This window comes from Parambassis ranga, chromosome 20, assembly GCF_900634625.1.
Source record: "Parambassis ranga chromosome 20, fParRan2.1, whole genome shotgun sequence".
Lineage (NCBI taxonomy): Eukaryota > Metazoa > Chordata > Actinopteri > Ambassidae > Parambassis > Parambassis ranga.
The window spans coordinates 6816718-6843210 of record NC_041040.1 but is presented as its reverse complement, the minus strand read 5'-3'; the positions used below and the strand labels follow the sequence as shown (position 1 = coordinate 6843210).

Here is a 26493-nt window from a genome sequence, read left to right as displayed (position 1 = left end):
AAGTTGGCCCGTCCCAAAAAGTTTGAAATCCTAGAACTTACAGATGCTTTTGCAATGCTACTGAGGTTGCATGGGGAAATAAAGGAGGCGGTGGGAGGGGGCAGGCAGTTGTTGTCCTTAGTTTTTGGTTTGTTTTCCCTTCATGCCTCTCTCAGTGATGCAACGTCTGTAAGGTCCGTTGCCAGAAGCGATCCTTGAGCACTACTTGGGGGCGAGCAGATTCCTGTGCTGCTCAATTGTAGAGCCAGCAGACTACAGAATATTTAAGAGGGGGAGAGCTGCGTCCCAGCATGCCTTCTCATCAGACCATTGTAGAGAGACTTTTGTTGTCGTCCCAAAGAACAAAAAGAAGTTTAGACTACCAGAATAATTTTTTTCCCATAGAGTAAACACCAAGCTTATACTGTAGCACAGTGACGTTGATGTGGAGGCACAGTGACACTGCTAACATAATCCCAAATTTCCCAAAATGAGATGAGTTCATCAGGGCTTTAGCTGTTGTGGACGGACAGAAGCCAGGACATTAGGGAATACTGATTTTTTCCACCAGGCTGTGTCCAAACACAGAGGAAACCTGCAGTATGCAGTTTAATGAACATCCAACATTTGGATACAATCAGAGCAGGTATACGCCGCACTGGTTCCGCAGCACAGCTTTATCGGCTTTAACGACCCACCATTCCACTTGTTTAGAGTCTGAAAAGAGACATGGAATTTCGTTTCCCTGTGGCTTTGTTGTAGAGCATCTTTTCTGTCTGAGCATCAGACTGATGAGACAAACAGGAAAGCAGGCATTTAGTCTCAGTACTTCTGGCACTCAGAGGCCCCCTTTTTTTTGGCATGTCGGTAGTGGCTTCAAGGACTGCAGTAGAAGCAGAAGTTCTCGTGTGTGTTTTGCCAACACATAAGGCATCAGGCATCAGTTTTAGAGAGACATTCCTGAGCCCAGAGAGCTGTGGGATAAGACGGAGGGGAAAAACAAATAGCACTCAATACAAATGGACCTCTTGCAGCCAAAGGTCTACAGCACTATTCCTCCATATTAAGCCCGTAACACTTGGGTTGGGTACCATGTTCCAAATGTTGAGTGCTGGGGCTGTGGAAAGTGCTCCCGAGTGTGTTCTACCTACCGTAAGCTGCTACGACAGCAGACCTTTATTGCTTAAAGAGTAGATTATTGCTTTGACCGAAGGTCAGTTGACTGTCCTACCTCTCCGACCTTTTAGGTTTCTGCAGGAAACTGCTTGATGCAATCGAATAGCCTAAGATGAGCTGCGGAGCTAACTTTATTACCGTATCATGATCATTTTCACAGATGTCTGTTGAGTGTAGTGGGACAGTTTAAAGGACACATACTGTACAAGTTTGTCTACTTCCTTCCTTTCAGCATCCTGTCCTTCTAACAAGACACGGTGCTGTCCTTATAAAGCTATGTTAGTGATCCAGACCTTGATAGTCAAGCATGTTTCTCTGTATGACGCAGGCAAAGCAAATTGATTCTTCTGTCTACCCCGGGCTTTTGTATTTTTGTCATTATGAACTCCTCTTCCTCTTATTCACTGTTGGGATAATAATGGCTGACAGTGCGGAAAGCTGCCTCCTCCTCCTCTTTCTCCTTCTCCTTAGCTGCCTACCATGCGCCTTCCTCATCCCGCATAATAAGACAGAGAGAGCTGGTAATGCTTCCCACATTTTGGTGCCCACGAACTGGTGTTACAGCGTTAAACCGCAGCGCGCGGCATAGAGCCGAGAGCGTAATGCTCGCTTAATCCCCAACTGCCATGCCTGGTTAATTCCATAGATGTCGTCTCCATTAGTCCCAAAAAGAGAGGGCCCCTGCTGGGAGAGCTGGGATGGCACTGGAGCTGTCAGCGCCATCTCCTATATAGTTAGGCCACGGGCCCCAGACAGCGGGCCTCGCCTTCCAACAGGTGGTTTCACTATGAGCCTTTTCCTCTTTACTTAACCACACATTTTCTCTCTCTCTCTCTCTCTCTCTGCACAAAATGAAGTTTGATTGGAGGGAAAATGGTGGTCATTTTTTATTCTTCTCAGTGTTGTCATCTTGCTGATCGCCTACGCGTGACGTCTGGAAGCCCCGATGCTTGTATTGTTCTCAGGGTTCTCCTCTTTCAGACACACATTGGCAAATGTATGGCTCAAGTATTATTGAATCATCTGTTACTTTTTATGAACATTTGTCTTCTTTATTTCGCTCATAAACTTTTCTTTTACAGGTTAATATTTGACAGGACGTTGGTGTCCGAGTGGGCAGTTTGTAATCACATTTTGCAGAGGCCTGCGGGTGCTTTCTTTACACACATGCTAAATTTCCTACGTGGCTGTAAGACATTATCACACTGGAAAATGGGCTTGCAGGACTGTAGATGACTTCCAAGCACTGGTGTGTGTGTGTGTGTAGTCACAGATTGTGTTTACACTGTGTTAAATATGCTCATTTTTTTCCTTCATTTTTTATGTTTTGAATCAAAGTCTGTGAGAGAAAATAAGTGTGTGTGTGTGCGTGTGTGCAACTTGCAGCTCTGGCAATTTACCCAGTCACAGCCTGGTGCACTCCATTAGGAGGTCCATGTGTGTATGTGGAACGTAAGCAAGGGGACACTTCAGCTGTTTGGCAAAAAAAACGCACAAAGCCACTACTTAAATTCAAAACAGAAGTATTGTCAGTAAATCCGATATGACCTGTCAGAGCCTCTGTGCCATGTATCCTACATTCCTTTCCTGCTAGTAACCTTTATGCTCGGATCATCCTGTGACAAACACGTCGGTGTTCCAACATAGCTGAGGCGTCTCATGACAAATAGGCAGGCTTCCTTCGTTCAAATAGGACTTGAATCATCCCTCAACTCTGGATCCCATTAACTTTCATCCTGTCTGTCTCATCTAGTCTCTCTTGATGAAGATGAGATGAGGGCTGCTCAGTCTCTGCACAAGGCCTCAATTCTTTTATCCTTTAGGCCTTGCTAGAAGGGAATGAAGTTGTATATTTGGATGGAGGCATCCAGGAGGGTTAAAGTGACTTAGATTGGTGCACCTGCCTCCCCCTGTGGAAAGCAGCCGTGGCTGGTTTTGGCCTGAGCCAATGGGGTGGCAGCTTGACAGACAGAATTAATGACTTTTATAGTATTACTTAAAGCCTAATTAGCCGGTAGTGTGTTTACATTGTGATAAATGACTGACCGGTGCGGCTCTTTGGGTTTCAGAAACTGCTTCCTTTCAATAGGATATCACTAACATTATACTCTTTATGTTTATTGTAATGATGTCAACCTTGTGGATATTGGTTACAGTTTGATGTCTTTACAGGAGAAACGTAGATGAGCGGTGTGTGTTTTCCACTGTGTGGCAGAGGGGTTATATTCCTTCAGTGGGGGGTGGGGTAGGCTGATGGTGCTGAATGAGTGGATTAACCACAGGAGAAATGGCACAGACAACGTAAGCCACAACTTGCCCACAGTGGAACAAAGTCCGCCTTGAATGTTCAGTGTAACACTATATTCAGACACGTGTGTGTGTGTGTGTGTGTACAGTGCGCTCTTTGGTATACACAAGCTTGTGCAAAAACACTATTATTCTGTGCCGATGACTTACAGCGTGTTTCATTTGTAACTCAGCGCAGCTCCATCCCTTATTAAGGGACTGTTTGGAAAAGAACAAGCTGAGAAAAAATGCAGACTGCTTCTCTGCAGAGCCACACAGTGGTTTGAAAGTGTTGTGGAAAGTATTAAGTGTCAGGAGCTCCGGATTCTTCTCTCAGTCCATAATTTTCATGCTGCCTTAATCTTGCATCATTTCTTTGAGTTCATTAATAACAGATTAAAAACTAAAATAATAAAATTGAAGGTTGAATAGGGTATTAGATGTCCTACGCTGTGGACCTTTTTTTCTGTCTTTTTCATAAATATGAAACCATAATCCTTAAATTAAATGTCTTCTTTTGATACTGCCATAGATCATCCGATCGAGGCGTACGCCCTCTTGGATCGCTATGTTAAGCAGCCTTTGTGGCAGAAGTCGGAGGATGTGGCCATGCCATTAACAAATCTGAGTTGACAGCCGCTGTAAAGCGACCCGCACACACACACTGGGCAAGCTGTTCCTTTGCAGCCAACCAAAGAGCACTAAATGACACACATACACCTCATCTGTATCTAAAAATTGCAATGCATATGAATTGCAAATCAAAGCCTGACAGTTATGTGAACGACCATTAACCAAGTCACTGTAAATTCACATGCAGTCGTAGTAAGTTACACCAAGAGAACATGTAATTTTGCACAACAAACTTAGAGCAGAAATCTTGCTTTAGTCTTACTTACCTTGACTGAAATATACAGTTGTAGTAGTGTACGTTATGATGTATAAAGCAGGTTGCTTTTTTCAAGAGATACATACGCACATGCACAAAAGAAGAAAATTAAAATCCACTACATGTCACCAAGGGAAAATGTGAGTGAAGTGTTTGAGTGTGATTTCCAGGGAAACTGTTTGGCTGAGTGTTGCGCTGTACTTCTTCACCTACAGCAAAGATAGCTGTCATAAAACTGAGCTGCACAATACAATATGAGGTCTTGGACATGGAGCTGCGTGGAGGTGTTTGCCAAGACACTGAAACAACCATAAATCGAAGCGCACAGCTGCAGGCTTATGTGTACATACAGTTGCATTGGAATTTACACACCCTCAAAAACTGACACTAAACTTTTTTTTTCCCCCTCTCTGTCTCCTCTGTCATTTTATCCTGACCTCCAGCTGGGTTCAGGAGGAGCTTTCGCCTTAGCCGGAGAGACAAGAAGACCAACAAGTTCATGTACGAGTGTAAGAAGAGTGAAATGTATGACATGGCTGACGTGCCCACGTACGAGGAGGTCACGCCATACCGCCGCCACAGTGGAGCCAAACACAGGCTGGTGGTCTTAGTAGGTGAGTAGAAAGCTGGATTTATCAAAAAACTCTGATGTCACTGCTTACCTCACAGTTTGTTTTGGAGGCGGTTTAACTTGGCAGCACGGAGACCATAGATTTTAATGAAAATCCTCACCTCCCAGCATGGTGACACATACAGATTGCAGAAAGCGACTGTGACTCAGAGTTTTGTTGCTCCAGGAGCCCCAGGTGGCCGGGCCTTGGCCTCCCGTGACCCAGGAATGAGCTTCCCTACGTGGGGACTCACCCACAGCCATCCTCCTCAATTTAGACTCTTAGCACTCAGTGGAATCGACAGAGCAGACCTCATATTAATCAGTCAAATTTAGTGCATTTACTGCACCTCACTCCCAACGTCCTTTCAATTTTTTCGAGCCGGTGGAATTGTTAACACTTGCCTGGAGAAGCGGGTGTTACAAAGCCCTCCAAAGAGCTTTATAACGTGCCAAGGTCTTGAAATGAATTTAGCGGTTTCTTATTCTGTGTTTGTGGTTGGAAGACGAGCGTTGCCAGTGAATGGTGGAACAATATGCTAAGCCAGGTGCAACAGTGAAGACTTAAATCTTTCTCAGGACCAACAGCACCATCAGGGACTTCTAGGCTTTTCCACATTTTCCTTTTTAGGTTTGTTACTTGTAACAAAAATGACAAAAATGTCCCAGACACAGATGGACCAAAACATTCCCTAAATTCAGTGTGATTCAGTTTGAAATTTCCATTCATCAAGGTAAGAGATCCTTTTCCAGCTGCATTTTTCATGAGGTTAATTTAGAGATGAACATCACTTTCCTTGCCTGATTGACCAGGCCTTGCTCCACTTAAATCCCCTACACAGAGCATGGACTTCATCAGGCATGTTGCTAATTAGCCAGCCCCCGTTTTCCTGCCAGCATGTCACAGTCTCACACAGAGGATGCAGAGCCTCTCCCACCTGTCATGCTAATGTAAATATTTTCAATTAACTTGCATAATTTGGAGGACAACCTGTGGACAATTTCACGCATAACGAAGTGGAGGGCCAAGGAAGGATCTGCTTTATGTTTCTCAGCATCGCCTCGTTTCCTCTCTCCCTGGAGTCACTTGATTTTTCTTATTATAAAACTTTTCTCTCCAACACTTTTCTGTCAGTGTACAGGAACACAGTCGACTAATATTAGAGCAAGTTGTGTTGATAAAAAACATGACGTGCAGTGTCTAGTGCTGTCGACGTACCTGCCAGCGCTCCCAGGTTTCTCACTTATGTTAAGGCCATCTCCAACTCCTGAAATTTGATTTTTATTGCGAATAATCTTCATACACGTTTCACAGACGATGAAATACTACACAGTGCTTATGCTAATTGTGTACTATTAGAAAACTTGCAAGATGAACGACTGTAACTTCTGTCAGAGCAGACAAACACGCACACGGTGTAATGCAGTCCTTGGACTCTGGCTTGTGTTTTTGGCTGAAAAAAAAGCTTCAAATTATGAGTTTTCACATTTTTAAATTACGAGAATCGTTCTTATTGCAGCTCATTTGCAGCCTTAAACATTTGGGGAAATTGAAGCTAAGCAGCGTTTGGGGAAAGGGTTTAGCAGAAGGTTAGCGTAATACTTCAGAGAAATGAAGTCTGCATTATTGCAAGAACTGCAGACAGGACACAGCCCTCGATGCCTGACTTGGCTTCGGCCAGGCACTTTTTCCCTTCTCTCCAGCCCAGCACCTTCTCCCCACATTATTTTTATATCAAACATCGCTTTCTCCTGAAGTTGTTGAGGAACGCCTGAAGGCGTTTGCTTCATTAATGTGAATGCACAGTGCCTACTAATGAATGACCCACCCCTCGTCTGAGATCCGTTTCAAAGGCAAATCAAGATGCTTATCTGGGCTTTTGTACATTTCAAATAAGACAGCCAATAAAAATATATGTTTAAATACTGTATGCGTAGTTTGACTAAACCACTGAAGGTTTTGAAAGAAATCTGATTATTTAACCTGACAAAATGCCGTGTTGATTTCCACATCTCCCTGTAACTTGACACACTGAGCTTACAGTAAGGTTTGGATGAATTGAAAGTTTTAGTTTGGGGTTTAGCCCTAACATATGTCATACGCACTGACGCTTAAGTGAATGTTTACGTTGTATCCAAATATATCAAATTGAAGCTCTATATAAAGGCTTTCCCTTGTTGAGAATCTGCATTGTAAATGATGTGTGGTTACCACATTGCACCCCTGTCATCCTGTGGATGTGGAAGCACTGTGGGCAGCCTGGTCTGAATGTGTGAGGGCGGTTTGAGGTTGGGTTCGAGGTTCTGAGCAGGGCCTCGTCAGGCCTGGCGTGGGCTTTTTTCAGGGCAAACTGCGCGAGATGTGCTCTGGGTTTGGCCTGGAAGTTATTAAGCTGGCGATATTAAAGGCAGCTTCTCTAATGAGAGCAGTAATGGAGTCTGACACTTTTAGTGGCACAGCGATCTGTGAGGACAGAGAGAGACAGATGGAGGGGGAGAAAAACACATAAACACAATGTAAATACTGCAGCTTAGTCCAGAAAATGTTGGAGAGTTATGCCTTTTTTTATTGTAGCTTTCAGATTTATAATGTTGCTGTTGTATTGGGGCATTGTTAAAAACAAACAATGCACAAAGAGGTGGCGTGTTTAAGGTCAGACGGTGGAACAGGACCACAGGGCTCTGCTCCTGCTTGTAAAAGGCCTGGTGGTGGGCCCCTTGGCAGGCGGTGGTACAGCTGGAATAAGCTTTAATCGCCGTCTGAGGTATTCTGAAGAAGGTCTGCCGCCATGCATCATTGATATCGCAAGTGGCAAACAAGGGAGCGATGTACAAGGTGAAAACGGTTTTATGAGCGTGCAGAAGTGTGGCTGTTAGTCATACCAAGGGTAGCACAAATGACTGTGGGTCCCCAGTGCCCGGGCCTGCTGGGCGGACTGTCTGCACCGCTGTGATAGGGCTCATAAAAGGCCCTCTATTACCACGCTCTGCCACCTTCAGCACCTACAACAACATTGGTCTGCAGCCTTGTTCAAACAGCGCCACCGCATTCCTCCTGTGCTCCCGAAACAAATTCAAAATGAACTCCATTTCCTCGTCTTAATAAATCACTCATTCTGCAAGCACTGAAAAATCTCCTTCTGCCCAGCTATGATTGATTGCTGTCTTCGTTGTTGCCATGTGTTTGTATATGCGAGACCATAACCACAGAACCCCTTACGCCGCATGTCCAGAGAAGGTCGGACTATTTTTTGAATTCATAGTAGAGCACGCTGAGGAAACAGCTTTTATCACTTACAGCAGTTTGCACAATAGAACTCAAAGCCATGTGTTACAGGGTGCAGAAGGAGCAGCGAAGCATGGGGTGTGAATTTGTCTGTATGTGAAGGCTGCCAGTGTTCAGAGGTGAAACTTAAAAGAGCCTCGTTGTCCACACCTTTTTATCAGGCTGTGGCTCGCTCTAAACCCCGAGGAACAGATAGCACGAGAGGAAACAGAAGCCCTCTTTCTCCTTTCTCTGAAACTCTCTCCTCCCTCTGCTTCCACCTAATCCACATCGCTGAGTGAACTCATTGTCCGTTTGTTTTAGAGGAGCGGCCTGCTAAACACATTTGCCTGGAGAAATGAATTTCCAGTAGGGTTTGATGCGATTGTAATGCCTGCCCAGAACGCCAGGCATGCGAGGAATCTCAAGCCCAGATCAGGCGCTGTCTCTTGACTGTCCACACGCTGCAGAGCTGTGGTAAAACACTAAAACACACAGCCATGCACTTGTAACTCCAAAAATGATTTCGTGTCCAGTTCGGTGAAGACATTGATGCCAGTCAGCTCAAATTAGGATGATGTAGCACCCTGGTAACGACAACCAAAACACTGGAAAATGGCTTTAAGGGACAGAGAGAGGAGAAAAGGAGAGAAGCGGGGCGGGAGACATTTTCTTATCCAGAGTTTGAATAAAATCTAGACACAATCTCTTCATTATAATTCTGTGTAAAATATAAGTTAATTAGCTTACTTCTATTGAACTCTCACTTGGCTGCTTCCCTTATGTTTTCCCCTGTTAAACTCTGGAGGGATCGTCAGCTTTGGGACCCACTCATGAGCCAGCAGGCAATACTCAGTCGTCTCCCCTGCCTTCCCCACTCCCACTCAGTGCCTCAGCTTGTGATGGAAAGTCCAGCTGATGTGTGACACTACGGGAAAAAGGCTTTTTCACCTCGACTCTGAATCTGTTGGAGGTTCAGAGTCCTGTCAAACTACAGATGATCAGATCAGATGAGAGAAAACAAACTAAAAGTGTAGACTTGTATGAAAACTATTGTCTTTTCAAATCTTTTTATTTTTACGCTGGTATTTTTCCTTTCATTACTGGCTAGTTGGCAAAAATAAACTCCTACATCTAAGCAATAACATGATGTAGCATTTTATTTAACAATATAGTACAACATACAACAATATAAAAGTACAATAAAAACAGTAATATAAAGTGCACAGGTGCAGATGTAAAAATTTGCATGTATGTTTTTCTGTTTTCACACAAAATGTTAAGATGTCTTCAAGTGTTCAGCTTTATGAAATCAAAGCTTATTTATGTGTAGTGACATGCTGCATAGACCAGGACTCAGACTCTGAAGCAGCTACATGGCATTCAGCCATCTCTCAGTTTATTAGTTGCACCTGTGCTTTTTGCCTTTTCTACATAAAACTGGGGTCATGTTTAATGGCAGCGTGTCTCTCTGACCTGACCGGCGAGGGGCAAGGATGGATTCTGACTTCTGTCATTTTCATGATGTATGTCCCTGTCTATCTTTTTTGTGTAGGACCCACGGGTGTCGGCTTGAACGAACTTAAGAGGAAACTGCTGATCTCCGACCCTCAGCACTTCAGCGTGACCATCCCACGTAAGTTCATTTTAAGTCTCCTCTCTCTCTCTGTATGTGAGAAGGTGTCTGAGCATGCTCACATCCAACATTAGCTGAGCATCTTCCAGTGGATTCCATTAACTGTCCAGATTTTTTTTCCCCCTCTCTTCTTTCTTATCTGTGTGTTTGTGTTACGTGTGAACGTGTGTTTTTTACATTCTGTCCGTGATAAACCTTTTACCAGACCACGGTTTTAGATCTGCTGTTTATTGGCAAATAGATTTTAATGGGAATGAAGACACAGTTTGGCTCTGTCGATATGCAGCGGTCACACCGGTTCAGTGGTAAGCCAGATGGGCTGCTGGACACCCTGCCGGCCTGGGGGTCAAAGCACTGACCTTGAACCACATTGGTCCATATCTCTCTTCTCTTTGATACTATCGCCTTTTTCCTATTCACAATCACATTTTACGGCAGAAAACTGTAAAATATTGAAAGAAAACCTTTTATAATCAAGCGTTATTTCTCTCTATGACATACTTAAAAACAACTAAAAATCTGTCTGTAAAAAACCCTGATGATGTAACTGCAGCATTTCCTCATCAAAGTAACAATGATGGAATCAACAAAGAACCCAGTTACGAGAGATACTGTACCTGTGAGCTGCTGTGGAGGATGCACCCTTCTCACATGCTGAGTAACTGACACTGCAGCTGTGTTGTCATGGCGATAATTTGCCTCCCTCTCCCGTCTGCTACGTCTCTCCGCCGACACAAACACATTGAAAACACATTCTGTGAGAAATGTAAGCGCGCCCCGCTGCACCCAGCTACAAATCATAATAATCACTTTAGGTGAAGGATGTTTAGTTTACTTGTTCCAGTTTGGTTTGCTTGCACTGTTTAAGCAATGAAGGTCCAGTCTTGAGACCTAAACACACACATACAGAGGCGAGGAGGAGATGTCTGGCACTAACACCCAGGGCTGCTTCTGTCGGGGCCCAGACGTTCGCTTCTCCTCCTGTGTAATTGTCAGCTTTTCACAGTCTGCCTGACAAGCTCCAAATGATGGAGGAAACTGTGTTTTTCTACCTCCTGAAGACATGCCATTCCACTGCTTCACCAACTGGCACAGAGCTGCCCGCTCTCCTGTCGTTCTCAGTTTATTTCTCACTTTCTTTCTGTCTCTTTCCTTCCTTTTTTTCTCCTTTTAAGGACCCGACAGCTTTCCATAATTCTGAACACCATCCAGCGCTGCTGCACACGACTGGATCTCCACACTTTGCCAGCTTTTTTTTTTGTTTTTTTGTAGTTCTGAGATGTCCCAAAGCCAGCATGTTGGGACAGATAAATCTTTTAGATTTATACATTTAAACAGGGCAAAGGCGCTATTATTTGTTCAGTTACCATCTGGGGCTTGGAGGGGAACTGCAACATGAGTTTTAGGAAATATGAGGGCTGCTGATATTAATTGCTGCGTTTGTTACATGCCTTGTAGCATAATGAATGTGTCCCAGTCTCAGTCTGACACTTGAAATGTCCCTAGAATTAAAATCCCATTGGTGAGGCTTTGTTTTTTCCACAAGGCCTGTTAATTGTTCTCAAATGTGACCTGCAATGCTTTTGTTTAATAGAGCCCAGACAGTCTGATTCAGACCCATATAGAAGACGTATGGCACAAGTCCTGGCTCTCATTGAAAAGGAAAGAGACTCGGAAAGTATCTCCGTCCCCCCTTTTTTTTTCAGGGTTTGATTGCTGCCAATGGACACATGGATGTGTTTAACACTTGCTGTTGTTTCAGATTTAAGCCTGAAAGCGTTACCCCTTTTTGTTAATTTGAAAACCGGAGCTTTGGAGACCACCGGCTTGTGGCCTGGGTTAATTTTTTTTCTGTCTTTCTACTTGTCGCAGTAAAATGTAAACCAGCCGTCTCAGAAACACAAGGAGCAAAAAAGCCATTAGAGTCGGGGGTTAAACATTTTGACTGCAGTCCAAGCTTACAGATATTTTCCATGATTTGCGAATGAACGGATTCACATTCTTTTGTTGCACTGTAATTATTTTCTGTGCCACAAAGCGGACGCCAAAATAATGCACGGTGGATGGTGTTGGTCTAACTACTGAAAGGCTGTTTGGCATGGTGTCGCACACATTTGTGAATGGGACTCATAAGTATATGTTATCTCCTGACAGGGCTGTTCTGTTTTTCCTTCTGTTGTCAGGGGCTGATGGCACAAAGTCATTGATCTTCTTCACTGTATCACAGTCAGATTTGTGATTATAAAGCCAGTGACACGTATAAATCACACCAGTGGTTTTTCCACAAAGCTTGTAGATCAGTCTGGACCATAGAAAGGAAAGGCAGCAGTCCACTACGAGGGCACACGCTGACTAAACCAGCAGCTCTGAGGGGAGTAAAGTAGAAGTTGGCAGCTTTGGTTGCAGGTGGTAAAAGTTTAATAGTTTGTTTTGGAGCTGGTGTCTGACTGATGTAAACCTCTCCCCTCTGACCTGTGACGCTCTCCTGAAAGACACTGGAGTGTGAGTCGACCCTTTGACCCTTACAAATTCACCAGTGGTGCCTCATCACGCTCCACCCACGTGCCACCCCCATCCCCCCCATTTTAAGGCTGGAGCTTTATGGTTTATGGCCAAGTAAATGCAGAGACTTGATGTTAATGAGAGATCCCAAACTCAATTACCTTCCAGCTGCTAACACTGGTGGCTAACGCTGCAGCTTCTGTTCCTGCACTGCAGCCACATTACAAGAGGCGAATTTAATAAGACACAATAAACCTCTGCTGAGTGTCAGTTAAGTGTCTGAGTTTGGTGCTGCAGCACTACAGGTTGTGTATTTAACAGTGCTATTACACAATAATATATACAAGGGTTGGCATAACCCACCGCGCCATGTTTCAGACTTCCAGTGTTGTTAATAAGGGGCTCAGCTCAGTGAGTCAGACAGTCTGGGTTTGAGGTAATCACTCCCCCTCTCTCCCTCTCTCTCTCTCTCTCAGACACCAGTCGGCCCAAGAAGAACCCGGAGAGCGACGGCGTGGAGTACCACTTCATCTCCAAACACATCTTTGAGACGGATATTCATAACAACAAGTAGGCAAAACTGTTAAAGAGGAACTAATGACAGACACACTGTTCGACATTCAGATGTTCAGACTATGCAGTGGAGAAAGTCTGCAGTTTTTCATGAGGACAACATTTCCAACTTTGAAAATATAAACAGAGGGCGCTCTAATAGCCAAGCTGTGAGAGCACCTAGGCACACACACACACACACACACACACACACACTTTGAGCAGTGTGTGCATCCTCATCCTCTTGCTTGTTTTTTAGTTTCAGTGTCTTATGAAGCAGCCATTTCTACATTCTATTCTATTATAACATTTTTGACACCGTGTTCCATGTTTTATCTGTAGATGTGCTTCTTAATACTCTGATCTGGATGACCTGTCCATTCTGATGGGCTGGAGACCGATTTCTGTCTTCACATTAGTATCAGATAACTGATAAACACACATGCTATCTGCTGAGATTTGGCATAGGAACCTTTAGCTCTAATTATAAGAGAGAACAGCCCATATTATTATAATATAATGTATTTATTTAGTCTCAGAATGATCATGTAGAATCGTGTCTATACATGTTTTGAAAAGAAGGATTTTTATTCCAGTATTAATCTTCATCTTGCTGCCTTTAAATAAAAATTAATGGAATTTTATATATATTTATGAACTTGTTATAACTGACAGATAAATAGGTAAATGTCAGAAAGCCAACACAAAGCCTCACATGTCAGATATGAGATATTTTTCCCCCAGTGCAACAAGCAGCCTCACTCTGTGTTTGCTCTCAGCCACTAGAGGCAGAGCAGCTGTGGGAGCAGGATGTGAGCCTGGCTGGTCCAGCGATCGCTGCCCCTGTTCAAACACAGCCTAGCCGCTGTCGTCTGTGTGTCTCTGTAACTGAGTGTGAGCTGGTGTTGACAGGGCCGGGCCCTGTACTGGTAACAGATCTCCAGACAGTGGCCCCAAGGTCTCCTGTCGCTGCTTCCTACTTCCCTCAGGCGCTCCTTCTGAATCCAGCCACACCACGGCCCGCCTTGACATTTGCGGCCAACAAATTGAAATGCAAGTTGTAATAGTCATGAGAATGATTGATGCCTTTCTGCTGGTCTCACACAAGCTGGAAGAGAGGTGCACAGGCAAATCATTTATGCACGCAAACACACACTTGCAGTACGTATGACACGGAGGGAAGCCTGTGGCGATGAGTGCATATAGAGTGTCAGAGCATGCAGAGAGGAGAAAGGAAGGGGGGGGCTGTATATTTAGGCCATGTTGCGGTGTAGGTCAAGGCATGCAATGTTTTTCAGGGAGTCGGTGGGGTGAGTGACAGAGCTGTGATGTGGGGTAGATGCGTGGGACAGTCCACACTGAAATTACAAGGCAGTGAAGTAGAGGAGGAGTGAGATGAACTTGTTTGCGTTATGCCTCATTGCATAGAGCAGAAACAATGCACTGAAATAAGAGGTTCTCTGAATCGGGGCCACAACAACGTGTGTTTAGCTTGAACAAAGTTTCCCAAGGGAAGCCCTGTTCTCCGTCAGAGTGGCAACAATCCATCCGTATAGTCAAACCTCCACAAGCGTGCTTTACCATCATCTATATACCTTCCCCTGTGATGACAAACAGCACAGAACACTGCAAGGTGGGAGTTTTTCAACACAGGCTACTGTACTCTGTTAAATGAATTTCCAATAACTGTATGTGAGGTTTGTTAAAGACAAAAAAAAGCTGAGTAAAACTTTCATACATGAGCAATTACCATAAAACTTTTTACATGGAATCGGTCGTTCTGTCCGACACTCGTCATGAGCAGCCGCGCTGTTAGCCTCACATTCTTTCCACGCTGTTACTCTCCTCTCCATTTTCCTTCTTGTTTCCAGCTAAAAATACTCTGGTGGCTGATTGGTGTGAAGATTATTTGGTGGAAAAGTGTTTATTTGCACCCATGCAGTGGCGTGGAATAAAGCAGAGAAGGTTTTGGCATTTAGGGGACTTTGTGGTCTTTCTGGAACAAACAGGTGTTACTGATTGAAAGGGTTAGCGTAGGAGATTATATAAAAACACGCCTGGCCAGAGTGTCTGGTTTTTAAGTTCTGCTGAAGAATCCTATCTTCAGATCTGTCAGTGGTTGAAAGGCTAATCCTCCTGTCTCTGTGGATTTGTAGGGTTTTTTATATATATCATCATTTCTCAGATGAATCTCAGGCGTGTGCTGACACAGTCCACCAGATTACAACAAGATTCTAATGTTTCTCTCTTGGGATGTCACTGTTGCATTAGAGTAAAAAAAAAACCCTCCAAAAAACAAAAATGATTAAAAAAAAACGTGCTTAACAATCTTCTCATCTGCTGCGTTTTCTTCTCTCAGGTTCATCGAGTATGGAGAGTACAAAGGGAATTACTACGGGACAAGTCTGGACTCCATACGCTCCGTCCTCTCCAAGAACAAAGTGTGCCTATTGGATGTCCAGCCTCATGTGAGTGACACAAACCATCCTCTGCATCCCATTCTTTTTCTCACCACCCCTGTATTTTTAGCCCCTCCCTATCTCAGAAGCAGATCTCTCAAAGGCCTTGGCTTACTTTGCTGAGCTACTAAAGCAGGTTTCTAAAGGGGTCATTTTTGAGGGAGCAATTACTGCTAATTTCCTCTATTTGAAGATTTCCTCTTTGGCTTATGTGTCCTGGGTGGTGGCTATCAGACCTTACACAAGCGGCCGGTTTGACACAGAGCCCCTACAAACCCCTGAATCGTGATTCCCATTAAGCCATGGCCGGGCCTGCGTCCTCCAGCCTCTTCTCTGTTTGTTTTTGCCCTGTGGATAATGACACATATGCACAAATACATCATTATATACATTAGCCTGGCATGCTCTCAAACCACATCAGCCTGGGCAGCAATGGGTGAAAGCATCTGTGGGTGTGTGCACATTTAAGTATGTATTTTACATTTCTAGTGTGGTGTAAGCCAGTAGTCATTCAGTGGCAGTGTTGAAGCATGTTATTGCTCCCATGCTGACTTACAGAATGACTGATGAAAGACAAGATGAATGCTTTACAGTGGTTCCTGTGCTGTTCCTCCTTTAGGTTTGTTATCTGTTGTACTATCAGCTGCGGGTTTGGACCCACACTGTGTATCAGCCCAGCGAGAAGCTGTGATCACAGAGTCAGAGAAGGGGCCTGACGCCACCACTAACCAAATCTGACCCCTGTGCTACCCCTGCAGCTTGTTGGTGTTATCAAAGTTCTCATCCTTTTTATCTTGTGATCCCATCAAGAAAATACAGCAACCCATCATCCAAAGATCAGAGCTGTTAGTTAAAGAGCTCTCCTCTCACCCCAGCTGGTTTTTGTGGAGGTTTCTTTTTGTTTTTCTGTTCAAGGCACAGTTTCTCCTTCTCTATAATATTGTGATGTCCTGACCTAATGAATAGTAAAATTCTGTGCTCTATAAATGTTTTGTTTCTAGTAACATATCACTTTTAAATAACATTAGAAGTGTTTTTTTTTGTCATTATTTGTACGTCATTATTTTGACAATAATAGCTTAGTGATTTATTGTCGTTGCAGTTACGTACTTCTGGAATATCAGGAAGTAGTTTTGCTGCTCGTTACCTGTAACCAACAGATTTAGGGTTTACTGGCTGTGTATCTTCATTACATACATAAGAAAGGTCATAGTCTTTAGCCTGGTGCATTCAAAGTTCATGTCACAACTTATATACAGTGAATAGAAGATTTCTTACTTACAAAATAGACCAAACAGTTTTAAGTTAGTGAAAATGGAACAATTCAAACAATTTTAACAAACAGAATTGTATGTTCCCACATGTATTAATTATCTTATTAACCAATCAAGTGTCAATCGCATTTATCACTATACCTGACCTGCAGTTTGGAAGCCCACATAGTGTGATCATGTGGTTGTAAAATGTTAAATAACATGTTAAATGGCTTTAACGTTCCAGTCATAGCTCTACTCTTTTTGTCATTTGTTCCCATGGTAACCTTAGCTCTGTGTGTACTTTTTCCTTTCAGACGATAAAGCACCTGCGGACAGCTGAGTTCAAACCCTTCGTCGTGTTTGTGAAGCCGCCGTCCATCGAGAGATTGAAGGAGACCAGAAAGAACGCCAAAGTCATATCAAGCAAAGATGACAAGGGAAACGCCAAACCATTCACGGTAAGAGGGACCGAAGGTTCTTCACACAGAGTCCTCAACAGGCTTTGATCAACATAATTTGTTGTTTATTTATTTTAAACAACGTGAAGCACCAGATGAGTCAGGAATACTTTCATTTAGACAGTCACAGGAGATCAATACACTCGTCAGTAAAAAGCCGTTCTCTCATCCAAAGTGCCAGCTGGTGCTTCCACGCTGGATGATATTTGTAAATTCTGTTCAGATTAGATTAAGTTAAATGTAAGTTTAATGATCCCTTTGGAGGAAATTGGATAATTACAGCAGAAAATAACAGGATGCATTTGAGAAGGTGTACATTGAGTAAGGAAAAGAATGGCATCAAACACACATACAGCAGACACAATGGAGGGTTTGTGGTCAGACATTGTAAACATGGACAAGAACTTGAAGGATGTAGCTGAGGCCGGTGATGAGATACTGTGAAAAACACCTCACAGATTAGCAGCCCAAGAAATAACAGACACTCTATCTGGACCCTGTGTGTACAGTATGTGTGTCTGAGTGATGAGGTCATCCCTAACACACCTTTATCCCGGCCCAGCGAGGACACAGATGAAACCAATTAGATGGTGTGTTGTGAAGTGTGTGTGTGTGTTTGGTGGTGATGGTGGGAGGGTGTGAATGTGGATGATGGTTTTCCCAGCACCATCGGCCCCGAGGCTTTGTTTTACTCGCGTGTCTCACTCACCACGGGCAGCGGTGAGGCCGAGATACCAGTCAGCCACACGGCCAGGATGGCCTGATGGGATACCAGGAAGTGAGAAACATAAGGAGCGAGGGAAGCAGGGGAAGAAGCTGTCAAAGAGACGGACGCTGACTGATGGGAACAGCGGAGAAAGGCAACAGGGTGTGCACACGAGTCTCAGATCCAGCTGGAATATCATTTTTATGTGTTCGATTTATTTTTTATTGTTTTATTAAAGCCACAGACAAGCAATGTGTATGACATTTATATCATCGTTATACTGTGGCCAGCACAGAAACACCGGACATTTTGTCTATGGGAAGTAACAAAGCAATGTGAAAATGTAAGAAATCCATCCATTGCATCCATAAGCAGAACATCCATTGTTTACTATCATGTTTTACAGCTCTTTTAAATACAAGTAAGCCAATTAGAATCATGGAAGGAAGTGTTGTGTCTTTAGTCTGCCCACTGATTCGACACTGGGTTGTCACTGTCCACACAGATTCAGGTGTAAAGACAATATTTGTAGATCACAAACACTCATGTCTTTGTAACACATTATGGAGGAGCCCACAAATAACACGTGACCCTGAGAGGCGTTAAATGACACACAGAAAAGTAAGAAAAGGGAATTTTTAAATCGCCTGGAAGGCATAGAAAGAAGGAAAAGTAAATAAAGTAGTTTATACAAGTGTTTATATAGATTACATGAGTTGTGTTGACATAATTACAGTGAATAAATGTAGTGTTTTTAAACTGTGCGCCTGGAAAAAATCCCAGAAAGTGTCTGTAAAACAGTCATTTTTAGTAGGATTGTTCTTTTTTGAACTGGAAGTAGGAAATATGTATGTACTTTTGATTCATAATGTTTAGTCCACGACAACTTATGCAGCTAATAGATAACCTTATTTTCACATAAAAAAATCTAGGCAAGGCAAAACAAAAATCACCTTTCTATCTATGTACCAGTTACAGTCACAGTGAATCAGACTTTTTGCGAAACAAAACCTTTGTGCTGTAATTGTGTAACTGTGCCTCCGTCTGCTCCTCATTTCTCAGCTGGGGTCCTGACTGAGAACAATGAGCTTTAGTTGTGAGAAAGAAGCTGATTGCTAATAATCCATTGCTGTTATTACGCCTTGTCCCTTTATTAGCATCTCTCAAGTAATACAAACACACCTCTATAAAAGTGTGTGTGACAGGGAGGCATATTTCAGCCAGGCAACAAAACGTGTGTAAACGCTCATGTACACTGACAGGATGAAGCCGCCACAGAGGGAGGGGTTGTTGTTGGGCGAGACGTCTCAGACACATTCTGTCCTCCGCCGGCTGTATTTCTCCATATGAGAAAGAGAGAGAGAGAGAGAGAGAGACAGGTCTGCTTTAATGATAAAGGCTGAGGAACAGTGGTCTTATTGTTTGAGCGGAGCAGACTGGCTTCATTCTCATTGTTTGACATGGAGACGATTCAGAGAATTGAACTGAAAGTGTGATGTAGACACAAGTAAAACAGGCTGATGTAATGTACCCAGCTCAGAAAATGACACAAAATCCGAAATTACTACAAGAATGTAGAACATCTGCTGGGTTCATTTAAATAGAGAGGACAGGTGTGTTTTACTGGAACAATAAAGCAGGTGTCCTGCCGAGGATGTGGTGTGTGTGGTGGTTTTAAAAGATGATACCTGACGCATGGCGCTTTCTGCCTCTAAAGCCCTGAAAAAGTTTATAGTCCCGTGAGGAGGAATTCTCCTCGCTAGTCAGACTTTACAGCAAAAAGGCACATAGTAAAATCACACAATTACTACAAAGAACAATAAAAAAATACTAACGATTAAAAAAAATCTGTAGCATCAGTAGTCTCATACTGTGCAGTGAAAACTTCCACGTCTGTCTGAGGAAAAGTACTTCAACAGGCACAAGACGCTACATCATTTCATGTGGAAATTAAGCAATCTAGTGGCAGAGGAGACGAACGAGTCCCTGATGCGTTTCTTCTCCAGTTTGGCCCTCCTGAAGTGGCATCAGCTCAAACTGCCCTCCGAGGAGAGTGATCCAGTGCTGGTCACTGAATGCCAAAGAATATCCACACTCCATCTTCACCCAGCTTTTCCATTTCCTTTTTTAACCTTCATCATATTTATCTCTGCCCTTCTGCATTTCTTCCTGAATCTGTCTTATTATTTCCTTGTTTCTGTGTCTCTGCCCAGCTCTGTGTCCCTTAAGCAGCTTCCTGCTGTGATTAATGATCTTTTACCTGGAATTGCCTTAACTAGAGACAGACTCTCAGACTCACATGGAAACACGCAAAGCAGAGCACACGGCCTCTCAGGTTTATTCAGGACAGGTCAGACGGGTTGTCTTTTCTGGCGTTGAACGCAGTGGTCAGCTTGGAAGTGGTGGAAGTCCACGGAGGGCTTCGGTCCAAGATGACGGAGATTCCTCCACAGGCCAACAAACCTTCTGCCCTCCCCCAAGCCGCCTTTGAGGCTCCTCCTGTGTCTTCTTCCTGTCATCCTCTGAGACGCAGGCTGATAAAACCATCACATCTTTCTCGCAAAAGACAATAGAGCGTGAGATGGCGTGGGCAGGTCTTTGTAAGGTAGATACACACGAGACAGCTGGGCAGGAGAAGCAGACGGGGCTTTTGCTGACTGTCACAGAGAGTGAGTGTTTATATTTAGCTGCGCAGCTAATCCATTATGAAGCGGAAAACCACCAGAAACATTCTGAAGTAACTCCTGGCTGGGAGTAGCGTCTCTAAAAACTGAGCCGTTTAGGAGTTTTAAACTTTTACGAGGCCATGTTTATGTGCATACACATTGTGTGCACACACAGCTAGTTTCTGAGCATGAATGCGCATCTGTGTGTATTTATAATGTCTGTTTGGCAAAGTGGTTCACTATAAAACCATATCTATGCTGAAATCTAAAGTTGAGTGTTCCCAGTAAAAAAACAAGGCTAAATCAGTGTAGCTACTTTAACCCAGTTGTTGCAGTGAGGGCAGCGTCAGGCCGGACCCACACAGCTGCAACCAGAAAGGGACCACCGCAGAGAGATACCTGGGCTCCTTCAGAGCGCTCTTTCAGAGCCCCACGCTGGCAATGTTTACTCCTACCCTGATAAAAATATGTTATTTTGCTAATCCTCACAGTTATGTGTTACGTGGTTTTATTCTTTACACTAGACAGCTAATTTGCATATTGATGTGGAAAATTCCCTTTGCAGCTAGCACCTCTGTGCAAGCCTGTGTTAGAAAGCAGATTTTGTGCAGCTTCTTGCACCACATATTGATTAAGTAATATTATATTGTGTGTTGTGCCAGCGGGGCGGCACAGTGGTACCTCACAGCAAGAAGGTTCCTGGTTCAATTCTTTGTGGAGTTTACACGTTCTCCCTGTTCCTGTGTGGGTTCTCTCTGGGTACTCCGGCTTCCTTTCTTCCCACATTCTAAAAGATGTGATGAGGTTAATTGGTCATGTAGGTCTGCTTGTGTGTGTGAATGGTTGTTTGTCTGTTTGTTGCCCTGCGATGGACTGGTGACCTGTCTGATGAAGCGGGTAGATGATGGATGGATGGATGTTGTGCCAGGGCTGAGAAATGAAGTGCCAAAAAGTATGGTTTCTCAAGTGAGGCTGCTGATCATTTTAGAAAACATATTAACAAATCAATACTTTACACAGAAATTATTATAAAATGCAGATTGGATCTTTAGCAGATTAGATATGTTGCCACACGGTAACCAGGGCTCTAGTCTTCTTTCATCTGACCACATGATAGTGTGTGTAATCTTTCTCCAGGTTGTCCCTAGCATACTTCAGTCTGACTTGGAGGTGTCTTCTCTGCAGTGGAGTTTTTCTTGGTCTGTATCCTGGCAGTCCACTCCTGTGGAGGACTCTAGTGACTGTCTTCTCTGACACTTCAGTTCCAGACTTGGCTAAATCACTCGTTGGCAGCTGCTGTGGGCTCTTTAGACACATCTCTCATTAGTTTTCTTTCCAGTGACTTTGACATGTTTCTCCTCCTAGTCTTGCCAGTCTTGTTCTGCACTGTTTGACTCCCTCTGAACCTCTTGATAAAACCTCTTTCACCAGTTCTTGAAACTTGCTGACTTGCTTTGATAAACTTGTATATCACTACTCCTGCTTTGTAGGCATCAACCATGCTTATTTTGAGGGCAGTTCTTAAGGGGATAGTAATAATTAATATTGCTATCCCCTTAAGGTTGGTAATTTTTGGTTTGTGTAGAAAAAAACTCTGCAGCCACTCTGCAGACTAATTCATGTGGGACATCTAAAATCTTATCTTTTCACTTATCTTAATTAAGGCTTCTGTTTTAAAGATTAGCATTCTTGCTAAGAGGGTAGTCGATGGTTACTTACTGTTTACCTAAATGTGTACCTAAATCTTGAGTCTCAGGTTGAGACCAGCAATGTCCAAAAGTCAGAAGTCCATACTTCTGGAGCTGCCTATTCAGACATACGTGAAACCATGAGATTATTGTCCCAAGGCATCTGCCTTCAAAAATAATCTTTGCAAATTTAAACTTGTGCCACGTCCATTTTTGTCAGTTTCTAACTTCAGTGTGTGCAGAAAGTTCACACAGGCTAAGCTCAGCGTTGTCCACAAGCTGTCATTTCCCCATCGCCCATATAAAATCCAGACCGGCAACAGTGTGTGTTTTACATGTCTGTCTTTTGTAAATTATGGTTATGTTTTGTCCTCGGCTTATTTTGAGGATATTTTATTTTCTTTGTGAATTGGATAACCGTGTGTATTTGGTGGAGGAAATAATGAAAATTCCTTGAGGTCAGGTTGTTGTATGGAGAGGTTTTCGTGCGTGGTCTGTGCCAGGGTTCATGTGTGGGTACCATGTCTCTAAGAGGTTATAACGGGCTCCATACGGGCCGCTTTGTGTTTATTTGCGTGTTCAAGGCTGTGTAATTTGTGTTTGCAGCATGTGAATTTATCTCCCCTCCTGTTTACTGCGGCCAGTGTTTTCTCCTGGCAGCAGATAGACCGTCTGAAATGAACTGCTCTTCATGTATCTCTGCTTTTTTTGTCTGTCATCTTCATCTTCTCCACCTCTCTTCTACCCCCTACAGGAGGAGGACTTTCAGGAGATGGTGAGCACAGCCCAGGCGATGGAAGCTCAGTATGATCAACTGTTCGACAAGGTTATAGTCAACGATGACCTCTCAGCGGCCTTCAGCGAGCTGCGGTTGGCACTGAAGAAAATAGAGACAGAGACTCACTGGGTTCCAGTCAGCTGGACTCACTCTTGAGACCCGCACTGACTATAAAATGAGGAAAGGGAAGGGCTTCAACAAAAATATGCAGGTTTTTATCTTTTTTTATATGTCTGCTGCGGCTGGTGTAGTTGAAGGGGGGGTAACGGGAATAAAATAAGATGGTGCCAGACTGCTTTGTCGCCATACCTGAGCTGCGCCAAGCTAAAAATAAGCTTTCGCCTTGGGATCAGGTTGGATTTAGACCTCAGCTGCGGTCTGGATGTGGATCTCCAGGTCTGACCAGATCTGACAGGGTTGCGGCCAAGGGCCTCCGTCCAGAATACGAGCCTTGGACATTGATCTGGGTCTCAGTCTGGGTCAAATGACCATGGCCACAAGTTGGAGCTGTTTGGTCCAAACCAGAATGTGGAACGAGCCTGGAGCATCACAGCACCAGCGGTACTGCCAGCACATCAGAAATCCGGCCAACCAGGACTCTGTCTTTAGCGTGCTTATAACATTAGAGCATTAGAAACCAAAGGGATTGACGTCTTTGTTCTTATATGCATATGTCTGTAAAAGGACACAACCTCTGAGGGGAGAAAGGAAAACAATACTTGCCTTCTGTCTTAGTATATGTTTCTGTGCTTCTAAAATGCTTCCAAACAAAACACTGTCAGGTACACTCGCAAGAAAAGGGCAATAAGTGTATTTTATTTAAAAGAAATTAATATATTTTCTAATATCTTCCAGTAGTTTTTTTTTTAAATAACTTTTTATATACAATTCTTGACTTTAAGAGCAACCTGATCTCAACTTTAGCCACCTCTTGGACTGCTTTTAACTCCAGTCAAGTGTTCTGATTTCATCACCCGAGTCTAGTTTTTCCCCCTACAAAGCACATACAGAGTTATTTTATTTAGGTGTTGTATGTTCCATTCAGAAGCCACCACTCATACGAAGGTGCCCAGCATAACAGCTCTGCCATTTAATGTCCCAGAACTGGACACTCTTGGCTGTCAGCTAGAAGAAAATGTTCGCAATTGTGTTTTATTAGGGTGGAGTCTTTATTTTTATTCACATAAAAATGGCTTCAGCGAGGCTCCATAGCACACTTCCAGGATCTTAACTTAAGTAGCCGCTCCTGACTTTATGAGCATTAGGAGTTTATTGCTAATTTGAGTCACCCATTGCCAGTTTTAATTTTTTTACTCAGTACTTTTTTTTTCTTTTTAACCTTTTATCATAGAGATACTTTAATTCTAACGTTGATTTCCAAAGCAGCTAGCCATTAAATAAATACATTTTAATGTTAGCATTAGCATCCAGGCTGTGTTTTCTTGATGATGCCTATAGCATAGACCATAAGGGGATAGGTTAGCCTTGCATGGTGACTGAACAAGAACAGTTAGTTGTTTTAAAACTCTTGGGTCCAGTCTATATGCTAAGCTAAGCAAAATGTCTCCTGCCTGAAGCTGCATATTAGACCTTAAGCTTAAAAATGACTTGAATGGCCACTTAAGGCTGGTCAATCCCCATAGACCTCCATCCTAAAATGTCCAAATTTTACAGCAGAAGTAAACATGTTTACAGCCTGGTATGTAAGCACCTTTAGTCTCTATAGATAATTGCTGAGTTACCTGTGAACAGTTTGAGTGACAGGTAGCTTGCAGTTTGCTTAAAGACTCAGCCCCAACCCCAATCATGATCTAAACTGGAGTTTCAAAGCCAATCATTGAAACCTATGTGCAACAATATGGAGGATTCATCCATGTTCATGTAACCAACAGGACGGAGCTGAGAGTGCTATCAAGCTGCTAAAGAAAGCAAACATATCAAATAGAATGTTCCCTTCACCTTTTTAACCCCTTATACAAATAAGAATCCAGTCATACTGCTGAATTCCAGCTCAGGTTATAAGGGTTATACAGTAATTAACCCAGTTTTAAGGGATTTGAACCCCTGTTGAACTGGCCCGTTTTTCTTTTGTCTTTTGAACCGTCATTGTCCTCTGCCTCCGGTTTTATTGATCAGAATCAGATCTGTAGGGTCTCTAGAAAAATGTTTTAATTTCTTGCTGTAAATGATATGCTGTTGTATGAATTTACATTATTCTTGATAACTGCTACATTTTATATTAAAGAAAATCCAACTTGATGTATTTTCAATCTTTTAAACACATTTAGGGCAAAGACTGTAAGTTCACTTTATGTGTGCATGAGTTCACTTTTAGGTGTTATCTGTTCATCCTGTTGGAGATGCTGTGTATTTGTTGGATGAAGATCCAAGGACCAGATTCACTAAAACCATTATATGTTGAGTAATGCTGCACAATTAAACCCCAGTGTCCTGCTACAACTGCATGCCAAATTACTAACTCAGATGTCATTGGACCTTTTGAAAGCAGCAGTGAATGAATGGAGTTGGTGGGGCTGGTTCAGAAGTCCGTTATCCAACCAGCAACCCCCCGGAGGATGCGGCAGACCTCCGCTTGATGGCGATCCAAAGAAATCCCTCAATGGTCCAAATCAGGTCGTTACGTTTCCTCTTTTCCACAGTGCTCACTTTGATAGCTGTGCAGAGCAGGCTGGAGTGGGGGCTTACAGCTAAGGCACTAAGAGGAGGTGGTGGTGGTGGTGGTGGGGAAGGTCAAAAAGAGGTAATAGCACTCACTCGGTGCATAGGAAGAAAGCAGTTGTCCTATATTTTGCTTTCTTTTTCTCATTATTTTGTCTTAATTAGGATAACAGAGCAAAGGTGTGAGTCTGTCGGCTTCAGGTCTGTGGCCTCAGAGGTAAGTCAGGGTGAGTGAGTGAGGTTTTCCCCTTCCAAAAGCCATCAGGCTCAGTGACCCATGTTTAACACATGACAAATGGAACCCTGGTTTGTCCTGGGTCTTTGGCTCAGACATCGGAAGACATTGACATTCTGGAGGTTCTAAGTGAGTGTTAATTGACCCCATTTCCTCTTATATTGTAATACCAGAGGAGGACTAGTGCTCTGGATCTTCCTAGCAAGAGTCTCTTAACAGTGCCCTAATTGCAGACTTGAAGGAGCCAACAAAGGTTTCTGGTTCCTTCACATCTTCATCCACCTAGTATTTCATGTGCTGTGTCCATGTGTTTATTTACTTTAGCCTGACTTGAGGCGTTGAGCTTTGTTTTGCTAGCATAAGGGAGGGAGCGAGTGAGGGTCTCTGGAGACCTTTTGTCTTGTAACAAACGATGAGCTGCTGATGCAGCGTCATGGACGGTATTGACGGACATACTGTTTTTTGCTTTGTTCAGCCCGCACCTTATTATAGGAGTTATTGTCAGAGTGGTGAGGCGGCTGCATCAGCCTGGATGCTGTGCTTCATTGACTTCAACCAGAGGAGGACAGAAACATGTGTTCACAGATTAGGTTTCCCCTGACAGGGATAACGAGGGGAGAGGAACCGGCCACATATGCCAAGGTACTTTAGGTGAGTGATGATGTAATACTGA

The 26493-nt window shown here is 43.4% G+C and overlaps 1 protein-coding gene across 2 annotated transcripts in view; it reads left to right on the top strand.

The window, feature by feature from the left end:
* Positions 1–25165, top strand: part of mpp7a (MAGUK p55 scaffold protein 7a) — a 112552-nt gene extending 87387 nt beyond the window's left edge. For both annotated transcript variants that reach the window (XM_028433267.1, XM_028433268.1), the window contains 6 exons: positions 4774–4944; positions 9761–9841; positions 12820–12913; positions 15255–15363; positions 16925–17068; positions 22883–25165. In XM_028433267.1, coding sequence (XP_028289068.1) covers positions 4774–4944; positions 9761–9841; positions 12820–12913; positions 15255–15363; positions 16925–17068; positions 22883–23062 — 779 coding nt within the window. In that variant the 3' untranslated portion in view covers positions 23063–25165. The remainder of the gene's footprint in view (positions 1–4773; positions 4945–9760; positions 9842–12819; positions 12914–15254; positions 15364–16924; positions 17069–22882) is intronic.
* The last annotated feature ends 1328 nt before the right edge of the window (positions 25166–26493 follow it).